This window comes from Galeopterus variegatus, unplaced genomic scaffold (assembly GCF_000696425.1).
Source record: "Galeopterus variegatus unplaced genomic scaffold, G_variegatus-3.0.2 Scaffold3991, whole genome shotgun sequence".
NCBI classification, from domain to species: Eukaryota; Metazoa; Chordata; class Mammalia; order Dermoptera; family Cynocephalidae; genus Galeopterus; species Galeopterus variegatus.
Window position 1 is genome coordinate 195,135 of NW_007730102.1, and position 12,427 is coordinate 207,561.

The following is a 12,427-nucleotide window of genomic DNA, read 5'->3' on the forward strand; positions in this document are numbered from 1 at the left end:
TGTCTTTTTCCGTGTCCGGCAACGGATCGCAACCCTCAGTGTTGCCCCCGTACCGGACCGGGGACCGGCAACGGGATTGCAACCCTCGGTGTTGCTCCCGTGCCTCGCTCAGCCAGTGAGCGGGAACCGGTCTGTATGTGGGATCCGAACCCTCGGGCGGGAGTGCCACCACACTTCCCAAGCAGCACACTATCCAGTGCGCCACCAGGCCGGCCCCTGTGTTGCAATTCTTTATCTTACAACAGAGACTATATAGCCTGGGGAACTTTTCCTGTCCTTTGCAAGGTCAATATTTGAAACTGCAAGGCTTTGGAAAACCAGGTCCTGTGAAGTACGTTTGCTTTATGCATACTCTGCTGTCACCAGCCAGCACTAAAGGTTTGTTCCCAGATGACCCACAAAATGAAGCAAAACTGGAGGTGGTCTATTTGGAAAGTTTCAGGTTCACTGGTTTAAGTATTAAGTTAGCAAGATAGCCTTGTCAGCTGGAGCAGGCAGGAGGTGCCCAGAGTAGATGGGCTTATCCAGGAGGTTAATGGAGGCGGGGGGAGGTTTTCTGGGGCTGACATGTCATGTCTTGTCAATATGACCATGTATGGACACCTCTGCTCTGGGGAAGGCTGCAAGATGACAGACTGTGGGTGGTTTTGCACCCAGCAGCCATTCCCAGACCAGTGAGGAACATCAGAGAGCAAAGAAGGTAGAAGTGAGGTCTGCTTGAGACCATCCGCTCCTCACGAAGCCCTGTGCACACAGTGGGTCCACAGCCCGCTGAGGTCACAGGACCCTTTCACTGTGGCATTCTTCCTCAGATGGGAACCTGCTGAGAACGGACAAAGGGTGGCCCAGAGCTGATGGGTGGAAGAAGCCAGTGCCGCCCTTTAAAATGTGGAGATGCTAGCTCCTGCTTGCCCTTGGGGATCTTCATTTTCCCAGAATTAGAGAACCATGGGGGTTGTGGGAAGAAGCACTTGTGGGAACACAGGGGAATGGTGACCGAGGAGAGGCAGTGAGGAAGGAGGCCTCTGGTCTCTTGTTTTTGGACAATACATTTCAGGATGCCTTTTGCTACAGTCCTGCTGATGTTAACAGTTCTTTCCAGCAGATGGTGGTTTGAATGACTAGGTCTGAAATGTAGGTTTATGAGAGAAACCAGAATGTGAAAAGACTGGGAAGGGGCTGGTAAATGCAGACTTTCAAACCTGCCCCAGATCTGAGGATGGTGGGACAGTGGATGCTGACCAGCTCTCCAGGTGACATTTATGCACACCTAGTGAAGGGGGTGTGAGACCTGGGATAGCAATTCTCAACCAACCTGGAGACATTATCTAAATGTTCCTGAGCCCTACCCCAGAGTCCCTGAGTAAAATCTCTGAGTTGAGGAGGCCATGGAATCTGTCTCACAGAGCCTAGCCAGTTTGGGGAGCCACGAGGCCAGTGTAATATTTATAAAAGTATGATTTTATTGGAAATTCAAGAGTACCTAATTCTTTTTTCTCTTTTCCCTTTTATCTAGGCACTGGGAAATCATGAATTTGATAATGGTGTAGACGGACTGATTGATCCACTCCTCAAAGAGGCCAAATTTCCAATTCTGAGTGCAAACATTAAAGCAAAGGGGCCGCTAGCATCTCAAATATCAGGACTTTATTTGCCGTATAAAATTATTTCTGTTGGTAATGAAGTCGTGGGAATTGTTGGATATACTTCAAAAGAAACCCCTTTGCTCTCAAATCCAGGTATTTTCTACTTTTATAGCACTCATTGCTGGAAAATAGATGCATTAAATCACAGCTTGGAATTATCTTTGTGGACTGTAGATGGAACAAATGGTATACTTAGGATATACTGATAAAAACAATCTGGTGGATTCTACATTGTTCCAAGTTACTTCTTAAAGACGTTTCCTCTTCTACTCAATGAACTTCTCTGTTGACATAACAGTATCTTTATTTAACTTAGCACATTCAAAATTGGAAGAGAAGGCCCTTTATAGCCAGTGCTAAACAGCACAGATTCATTTACTGGAGAAAGGGAACCTCACAACTCACTCCCCTTCTTCCTGTGGTGCCAGGAGGCCCAAGGCTGGGGTTTGCCTCAATTCAGCTTCTCTTTCCTTTTATTACATGTCAACTCTTGTTTTTACCTTTTTGTTATTTATCTCTTGTAGTTTTAATGACTTTACCATATCTGGTTTTCTGGGAAAAAATGTTTTTGGACTACTTTTATAGAAACTTATTGAAACACTTTGGCAGTGAGAACAAAAATGATGCTTTCTCTAAATTGTCCAAATTCAGTGTCTCTCCCTAATGAAGAAAAAGGGGAAACTAGGAGCTAGCATTATCCAGAAACAAGAGTGTTCACTAAGGATTAACCAATAAAGAACATATAATTAACCATTTAAAAAATAATATATTTATTGTGTTGTTGTTATTAAAATAGGCCCAGGCCCTTGGAAACAACAGCAACAAGTTCAGCTGTGCTTGGCCCAGAGCAGGGAGCCTGCAAGGGCCTGTCGCTGAGTGGGTGCTGTAGCCCATGTGGAGGCAGGCAGGGCACAGAGCTTCTCTGCTGTCCACTGACAAGGGAAAAGAGATATCTGTCCCCGGTGACCAAGCCTTTGTATGCTGTGTGACACAAGTTATTAGCTGTTGTTATTACAGTCATTGTGAAGCCAGATGGCGTTGTGGACGCCCATGACTCACTGGCTTTGGAAACCTTTTGGAAGTGCTTTTCTGACTAAGAAGGATATGGTCACACTAGAGGGGGCTCATGGAAAGTCTCAGGTTGTTCTTTTCCATCTTGCCCAGCCAGACTATGGTCCTTTTTCCTTCCCCCTGCAGATGGCACTGCTCAGGCTGATCAAACCTTTCCTGGGGCTAACAGGGTGCTGTTTCTGGCTTCCTGGCTTTTATCTGCAAATAATGAGAAGGTGGAGATTGCATAGTAAACCACAGGCTGCCTGGCATCTCAACAAACCAATTGCTAATGTGGGAAAGGCTGGGGTGAGCTTTCTCCAGCAGGTTGGACACTCCTGCTGTGGGACCCCAGTGCCCCTGGCAAACACCTCCTCCTGAGCACAGCCACACTTGGTATATCACATTTGTCCCTTACTGTCAGCTTTCTGCACTGGCCTGAGCAGCCTGAGGGCAGAGCCTGGGTCTGCTTTCAATGAACATCTGCGACCTAATGTGGAGGCCATCTTTGGATAAAGATGTGGATTTGTTGAAAATTGAATAAATGCTCATTAGGCAGTAAAAAAAGCAAACTGTCTCCATAATTTATATTCTATCCACTGTTTTTTTTAGTTCATTTAAGATAGAATGTGATTAAATGCCATAAGAAGTCATAAACAATGTCAGGGATTGGGGTGGGAATGGCTGGGGGTAGTGCGGTGAGTGTGAGAAGACATGTTGAGGGACCTGCCTGGCCCCCTTGTTAAATATCCTGGGTCAAAGAACATTGCAGAAGTGAGGTCAGAGTCACATGCTAGAACACAAGTTTCATGAGGGCAGGGACCTTAGTATTGGGCACTGTCCCCTGCCCGATGGACAGAGCACAGGGCCCAGCATATGGTGAGTTCTCAGTAAATCCTGCTGAGATTTATACATGACAGCAGGAAATATAAGGGCCACAATCACAAAGTAGCAGATAGTTCAGTTTCCTGGAATCTGGGTTCCGAGTAGGGAAAGCTAGAAAGTTGGGACAGGACTTGATTGTAGGGCTAAGAAATTCAGGCACGATTTGGAGAAAAGCATTGTTTCAACTTTAATAGTCACCAATAAGAAGGTAGGAGGTGGGGGGGGTGTTGGGAGACAGACATAGGGGCTCCAGAAATCATACTACCTCAGCTGGGACTGTGAACAGTTCTTCAGCAGGTTGTAAGAGAGAGGATCCAAAGGGGTGATGCTGTCTCTAGCAGCTCCTGGGAGAGAGGAGCTGCATTGTGTAGGGCCTAATATGGGGGCCCAGGACTGGAGTGGAACAGAATGTTCCTGGAAACCCCTGCTGCTTCCAAGGCCACAGGCTAGGCAGCCTAGCATCGGTTCTTCCTACAGACCTCTGGCCCCTAATCAGATCCAATTCTTCCAGTTCTAGTGGCCTGGGCACCCACAGTTTATATTTGTAGCACATTTAATTTATGTTAGATAAGTAATGAAATTTCTATAATATAACTCTCTTCATGACACCCTGAAATATATCACATGCTTTCTGTATATGTGATATCTGGTCCTGTGAGTTTCTGACATATTAGGAGAATACATTCCTTTGTCCTCAGAGGCATTTCTCTGAACTTTTTGTTTCTTCCTGCCAGCCAAACCAAAGCAGAGGATGGTAGCATTCTCTCAACACTCTTTCATTCACTCCCCTTAGTACCTGTCTATGTGCCAGGCACTGTTCTAGGCACCAGGATACTAACCAAAAGATCTTTTCCCACTGGTGCTTACATGTTTAGTGGGAGAATAAATAAATGAGTAAACTGCTTGGTGTGTCAGAAGATGGTAAGTGCTATGGAGAAGTAAGCAGGTGGGGAGAATGGAAAGAGGGGGAGGGGGAGGGTGCACCTTGTCATTTTAAAGGGGTGCTCAGGGAAAGCTTGCAGAGAAGGTTAAATGGTGCTGAGGGATGACTAGGGATCCCTGGGCTCTTGGGGTGACCAGCAAGAAGCAGATTATCCTTGATGTTCACATGACAGATAATGGTGGCAAAGTTGTTACAACTCTTGATTTTTAAATGCTGCCTGTAAGTTACTGACAACACAGCCAGTCCAATACATCTGTGAGCTGCTAATTTTTAGGTTGTCAGTCTGGGGCCTCCCTGGCTGTGACATCAGTCATGCTGTTTCTCTTCCATGATCATTTGCACATTGGAGTTGACTAATGTGAAGGACTCAGGAGTTCCCCCACTGAAGCACACAGATTTTTAAACATCATAGTGTAACACAGGATGCATTTTTAATAGTCTTGTTGCTCTTTGGAGAGATTAGCACTTTTCAAACCAGAGTTTGCAGACTCCTGTATATTGCAAGTTCTTTATGAGATGTTAGTCATTTTTTGGCATTTTCAGTTTAATACTGGTTCTTAGAAATTAGCTTAAGGGAGTTTGGGTCAACTGGAGGACTCCCTTGTAGCAGAGTACTGGACACAACTTCAGGGCAGTGTGTCTGTCTGTATTTGCAGCACCTTCATGCCAATCAAAATTGTAAGACCTCAAGACTTGCTGAAGTGTGGCTTCATAGTCAGTGGAAGGAACTGGTAATCTTGCCACAAGGATAGTACACGCTTGCAGCATGAAGAGCACCTGGGCTCTGCAGTCAGACCCATGCTTGCCAGTGGATACCAACAGGCAATCATTTATTTCCACTAAGCAGGGCAGTAAGCAGCCAGTGAAGAAAGTGCACACTTCCGGTGCCAGCAATACTTAAATGAGGCCCCTATTTAATGCAGAGCTCAATAATGCTCTAATGCTGTTAACTTCCAGTGAACAAGACAAAGTTATCAAATGCCATGTTAAAGTTGGCACTCAAGGACTACTTGCTGACAGTTTTAGGTTTGAAGACTGATTATGCCACGTTTCAAAGAAAGCCTTGGAGTTTGTTAATACTGTTCTGTACAGCAAGCTCATGTGTCAGGCATTTCTTGAATTGGTATTATGGATGTCTAATATAAAAACAGTCAAAAACAAACCATGCTGAAGCCTCCTCATAGTTTGAGATTGAGTTCAAGCACAATAATATCATCCACAACCTTAAACTAATGCAAGATTAAGTGAATGTAACTGAGGATATTGATTTGACTTTTATTGGCTTCCTAGGGGTTTTATATTTAATATATAAATATGTTTTGGTCTTAGTAACGTAAGAGCTTTAGTAAATTAAGGTGTTTATACTTGGCATGTTAGTATGTATAATAACCAATATAATAAAAATTATTGTTAATAAATGTCTAATTTATTTATTTTGTTCCTTAGGAACAAATTTAGTATTTGAAGATGAAATCACTGCATTGCAACCTGAAGTAGATAAGCTAAAAACTCTAAATGTGAACAAAATTATTGCACTGGGACACTCTGGCTTTGAAATGGATAAACTCATCGCTCAGAAAGTGAAGGGTGTGGATGTCGTGGTGGGAGGACACTCCAACACGTTTCTTTATACAGGTAAGTGTTTCAAAGGGATTACAAGGGCCAGGAGTTCCAGATAAGTTACTTTGTCTCTTTTGCCTTTGTAACTGTTACTTATTTTTACTGCTGTTTAAGGGTTCAAGGTGACAGGATTTGATGTGTAGGTTGCACAGGTAGCAGAACCTGGGACTCTGGGTTTGAGTCCTAACTACTATGTACTAGGACTGTAAGTGTCCTGGAAACCACATGGCCTCTGGTGCCCAGGAAAGAAAGCACACACACTCATCACCCACCTATCTGCCTCTCTGCCTCTCTCTCTCTCTCTCTCTCTCTCTCTCAGCTTGGTGTTAGGTAGTTTTAGACTTGATCATAGCCAAAAAGCCAAGAAGTGACAGTTTAAGAAAACTTTTTTTTTTTCCGTTTTGAACCTATAATATCCCCAAACATTTGAGTCTGGCAGGTCTTTCACACTGAACCCCCTCCCCACCTAACACTGCACAGATATTTGAATTGGTCCCCAGAAAAGGACGAAGAGGAAAGTATTTTCAAATACTAAATTCTTAAATTTATCTTTAAATACTAAATTGGTGAGCAGCGTTCCTATCAGCAGTGTAAAGGAAGGCTTTGACGTGGGGACGACAAAAGAGTCTCTCCTCAAAGAGTCTGCTGATTCTCCCATCCTCATGTGGGCCATTGAAGGCCATCCTAATTTTTATAAAAGAAAAACTCAAAAATACCCTAAACAGTGGGAAATATCCAGAAATGTTAAAAGGGATTATCACTAAGAAAGTAATTTTTATTTTCAAATAATAAAGGCATGTTACTTTGGCAATCAGAAAATGAGATACAGATTATAAAAAGGAAAAAAAACAAACAAAATATTGGGTCAGTAGTTCTCATTCCTGGGGCTTCCAGTCAAGATGGCAGAATAGACGGTTCTCAGTGTCACTCCTTCACATGAATCAATCAATTTACAACTATATAAAAAAGCCATAACAGCCAAGCTGGGGCTGCTAGAGCTCAGGGGAAGAGGCGGAGAGACCTACGCAGTGCATGAAGGCAGGAGAAGTCACAATGAGAGAAAGAAAAAACTGCTCTGACCATTTCACATCGTGGTCACTTTAAGGCTGGAGCTGATGAGCACACAGAACAGGAGCTGGCAAAAGCCACAGCTGTGCCCTTTGGATGGAGTTGCTTGGAGGCGGCAGGGGAGAAGAGGGCCTTGATGGCCCCCAGGCCAGCAAGACCACTAATACGATTCCTGTGGACCCACATAGGAACAAGGAGCCACAGCAACTGAAAAAATGAAGCCACTCAGAGGCTGGTGAGTCATCACAAGCGACTGGTGCACAGTCCATCCCAAAGGAAATGTTTGTAGCATGGGCAGTGGGGAAGACAGGCCCACCAGGGGAACACTGGGGCACAACAAGGACAGCTGATTTGCATCCCGATCAGCATAGGACCACTCAGAGGAGATTGGTCAGGAATATAGAATTGCATGGGGTGCAATTTGATGAAAAGACACAGGCTCGGGCCGGCCCGGTGGCACACTCGGTAGAGTGCGGCGCTTGGGAGCATGGCGGCGCTCCCGCCGAGGGTTCGGATCCCATATAGAGACCGGTCTGCTCATTGGTTGAGTGCGGTGCGGGCGCGACACCGAGGGTTGCGATCCCGTTACCGGTCACGAAAAAAGACAAAAACAAAAAAAGACACAGGCTCAGATCAGAGTTACTACACAACCCAGGTGCACCAAGTCTCTGGAGAGCCTATAAAGTCAACTATTATAACCTGTGCTGCACAAAAAGCCTTCCCTAGGGAAGCAGCAGCAAAGCAGCAACTTAGCTGAACCACACAGCTCAAGTACTGGTCCCCAAAGGAAGTTCCCCCACTTTAGAAGTAAGCAAAGGACAAAAAATTAGTTCCAGCTCAGACACACCACCAGCTCCTTGGGTCTACCTAGGGACATGAGGTATGGAACCAGGGACCAGACCCCCACAACCAGGCACACCACCAGCGCCAAGGAGCATGCCAAAAACATCATGTCCATGTGGGTGGACCACCACAGCCACTAAAATAACCATGGCTGCCACAAAAGCGGCTAGACACCACAACCACCATGCAGATGGTCTGCCAGCCACTGGAGTACACTGACACAAGGAGAGTCACCAGCAGAGATAAAGAAAAGAAGAAGATGTCTCTCTCCACAAAGCCCACTTCAGAGTGACAGAAGCAGCCGCTCTACAATAATATTGGGGGACCTGATCACACTTCTCAGCATTGGACATATCATCTAGGCAACAAATCAACAGAGTAACCATTATTCTTTCAGAAGGAGAGAAGAAATCTAGGGTAATTAGAGGGGGAACGGGGAGAGGGAGGGGGATGGGGAGAGATTGGACAAGGGACATAGAGATAATTACAATTTGTAACAATATATATGCTAGTAATATTGATTTGATCAACACATCTCAACGTTGAACTCCAAAAATATGTATAATCAATTCTGATGAATACATTTTTTTTTTTTTGTCTTTTTCCGTGTCCGGCAACGGATCACAACCCTCAGTGTTGCCCCCGTACCGGACCGGGGACCGGCAACGGGATCGCAACCCTCGGTGTTGCTCCCGCGCCTCGCTTAGCCAGTGAGCGGGAACCGGTCGAATACATTTTTTTTTTAAAAGTTCTCATTCCTAATTGAAGTGAGCAGGTCACTTAACCTCTCTGAACCTGTTAGCTTAGCTTCAAAATGGGAATGCTAAGGCTCATGGTGCCACACTGTTGCAAAACTTACTTGAGATGATACATGGGAGAGCACTCTATAAGCTATAAGTAGCTACATCCTGGTACTGAGTGTTGTGGAGGTTGCTTACCAGTAGAAATATGCCAACCAAAATTGTGACTCACCAAGTAGGGCTGGCCTTCGTTAAGAAAGAAATGCCAGTATTAATGTGTGCTAATTCAGATCCTTCACAACTATTTTACTTCTTGGTAGACACAGGCTAAAGAATAATTTCAAACTAAGTTATACCCATTAGTCATTGTGAAATCAATTTAGTGGGTTATGACCAGTATGGACATTTTTTAAACAGACTACAGTAAAATAGATAGATTAGGAACTTAGATTGTTCATAAGAAGAATAAACGTTGTTTCATGGGAAAAGATGTATATAAAGTGGTGAGAACGGCCCCACATACAGCATACAGCAGGCATATAGCAGGCACACAGCAGGCAACCTGTAAGTGGGATGAGGATGAGGATGGATATTGGACAGTGATGTAGACTTTCTCAGTGTAGGTAACATTGCAGTCAAACATCTGAGAGCCACCTGAGTAATTCCAGGAGGGCTAAAGGGACTGACAGAGCCAAGACCAGGAAAAATCCCATTGGAGCAGGTAATAGGGCAGTACTGGGTAGAGGTTAAGACTCAAGTCCTACTGACTCCACAATTAATGGTGGGATCCTGTCTATGCCTGATTTCCTTCACCTGTACAATGAGGGTGGGAACAAGAGGACCTATTTTAAAGTGTCATTGTGCCTCAATATATGTACTGAATGGATGTAGGTACATGTTCTCAGAACAGGGCCTAGTTCCTTTTGCTATTCTTATTTCAGTTATGTGCCAGCTCCATGGAGAAGACTTGGTTGCTTTTCTCTGAGGCAGTGTCAGAACCCTAGGATACACCGTTGGAGCTAGATGTGTCTGCTGCCCCTTCATCCTTTAGAGCAGTGGTTTCAAACTTTTTGACTATGATTTACAATAAGAATAACATTTTACACAAGGACCCAACACACACATGTACATATGTGTGTGTATTCATATGCACACACACATAAGCACACATACACATACATATAAATGAAAGAAAACTTTCACAAAGAACCTGTAACGCACCCTGACGTTTTCTGTTCTACTGTTTCATTTTTTTTTTTTTTAATGCCGGTTAGCACTCATTAAATTACCTTCCTTGTGTTGTAGCTAACCCATAGTTTTTAAAACTCAGCTTTAAATGAGGCATCACCAGAACAGTGCATGAACAATGAAAGGAGTGTCACCCTCCATTCAGATGGTGAAGTCATTCCTGTGTTCCCTTGACCTGTCTGTACACTACCTTAATCAATGCCGTCTCACACCACCAACTGGTCTTCCACAGCCTGTGGTGTGTGGCCATCAGTCTGTGGGCCTGGGGAGGCCTAAAAGGGATAGTGGCCATGCCCAGCTTCCCAGTAATTCTGCAGCCTGTCCTTTTGTTCTTGTCTCTTTAGCTCCAGCCAATGAAGTCCAGAAACATAGTATGTGCCTTTTGCTAAGTAGATGAATTTAGTTAATGATGAATGACTAGATGAAATAAAGATTTGATGATAAAAATGATAGTATGTTTTTCTGTAAATATTGAAGTAGATCATTACAGTCCCTGAGAAAACTGGGACAGCTGAGTCATAGTCATTTATTTCACATTTCGTGATTGCTTACCAAGATTAAACTTGTTCTCAGGAAAATCTTCAATTTTGGTATTCATCGTTTTGAGGAATGATCTTAACAATTAAAGGTAATTCCAGGACACAATAGGGGATGAAGCATATTTACCTGTTAAAATAAATTTTCTCAGCCTTAAAAAAAATTCCTCTCATCATTTTATGGAATTTGCATTAAATTAAAATAATGAATCTGTTAAATATGATTAATTAATAAAAATATAGTTAAAAGACTACATCCCTTGGAAGGTAAATCCTGCTGAGAACCGTTTCAACATGCACAGGACCCAATGCACACACCTGAAAGAAAACTTGCCCAAAGCACCTGGAATGCACCCTGATATTTTCTGTTCTGTTATTCAATTTTTTAAATGTCAGTTACCACCCATTAAATTAATTTTATTGTATTGTAGCTAGCCTGTATTTTTAAAAACTCATCTTTAAATTAGACATGAGTACCGGTCAAGATGGTGACGAGTCTGGAGCGGGGGCGCCAGAAGACAGTGTGAGCCTGAGAAGTGTGAGCTGTGCTGACAGAGTGCTACTTGCATTTACAAGAGCAACAAAAAATGAATAAGTCTTTGATCAACTAATCTACAACTATAGAAAAGCAACTACAGACTCGAGGTTTAGGGCCGGCGTAAAAGAGGATTCCTGGGAGCGCCTGAGACGCACTGCGGGACCGAGTGAGCAGCCCGAGGAAGCAGTGGCTGAGAACTGAGACGGCGATGACACAGAAACGGAGAGGGAGCCGCTCGGCAGGCTCAGCTCTGTGAGTGACCCCCAGCCCGGCCCTGCTTGCGGGGCAGATGCCTGTCCGGCTTCTGCCTACCCCACTGGGCCAGTCACCGGCCTGGGGCTGCCTCCATTTTCTCAGGTTGGGGCGGAGCAGGCCGACTCGACCAGGCCTGCCCTCCTCACCCAGCTTGGCTCCTCACTGAGCCTTCCCACTTCCTTGCCCCAGCACGGGGCCTCCCGGGGCCTGTGGGCCGGCCTCCCATCCCATTCCCCCCCACGGTTCTCTGGCGGGGCTAGTGATGGGGGGAGAACTGGCCAGCGTCGGGAGGTCAGGGAAGAGCAGGCCGGGCAGATTATCACTCCACCACACCCTGGGCTCCGCCCCCGGTAAACTTTCTGTTACAGGGAGGCAGATACCATCTCTGCAGCCATCAGTTCGGAAAAACACCTAACTGATTTCTGATTAGGAAAAGTGTGATCGGAGTGCTCCCGAGCTCGCTTGAACCTGCTGGAGAGCTGACTACAGGCGGGCACCGGAGTCAGTCCATGCCGGGGGGATTCAAAGAGGAACTGTGTGCTGTGGGCTCCTCCCCCGAGGAGCTCATGCTCTGGTGTGGGAGATAAGACAAGCACACAGATAACTGTAATAACAGGAGGAAGGTGATTAGTCCCGAGAAAGCCCTATACAGTTCTACAAACCCACCCAGAGCGATCAGTAGTCTACGACTAGCAGAAACCTGAAAGACCTCCTGGGCGGGGCGGTGCCGAGCAGGGGCTTGACGACCCAGCTGATAGACGAGGGTTGCAGAAGACACGCCCCAGCCTAGTCAAGAGCACACAGAGCAGGGAGGTGGCCGGTTAGGGAGGCGGAGACTCAGCAGAAAACACACACCCTGCGGTCCACCTCTGCGAGGTCCAACAGCCCCGCCTAGTGCACACAGAGACGTCCGGCTAGGGAGGCGGAGACTTGGCAGAAAACACACACACTGTGGGGCCACCAGGGCATGATCCAGCAGCCAGGGCCAGAACATACGGAACAGGGAGAACTCCTACACGGGAAGTGGAAGCTCAAAAGAGACCACACACCCTGCG

General features: G+C 45.5%; 1 protein-coding gene across 1 annotated transcript in view; it reads left to right on the forward strand.

The window, feature by feature from the left end:
* LOC103602047 (5'-nucleotidase-like) overlaps positions 1–6,427 on the forward strand; it is a 24,202-nt gene extending 17,775 nt beyond the window's left edge. The window contains exons 3-4 of the mRNA XM_008586445.1: positions 1,517–1,739; positions 5,971–6,427. Of these exons, the coding sequence (XP_008584667.1) occupies positions 1,517–1,739; positions 5,971–6,203 (456 nt within the window). The 3' untranslated portion in view covers positions 6,204–6,427. The remainder of the gene's footprint in view (positions 1–1,516; positions 1,740–5,970) is intronic.
* The last annotated feature ends 6,000 nt before the right edge of the window (positions 6,428–12,427 follow it).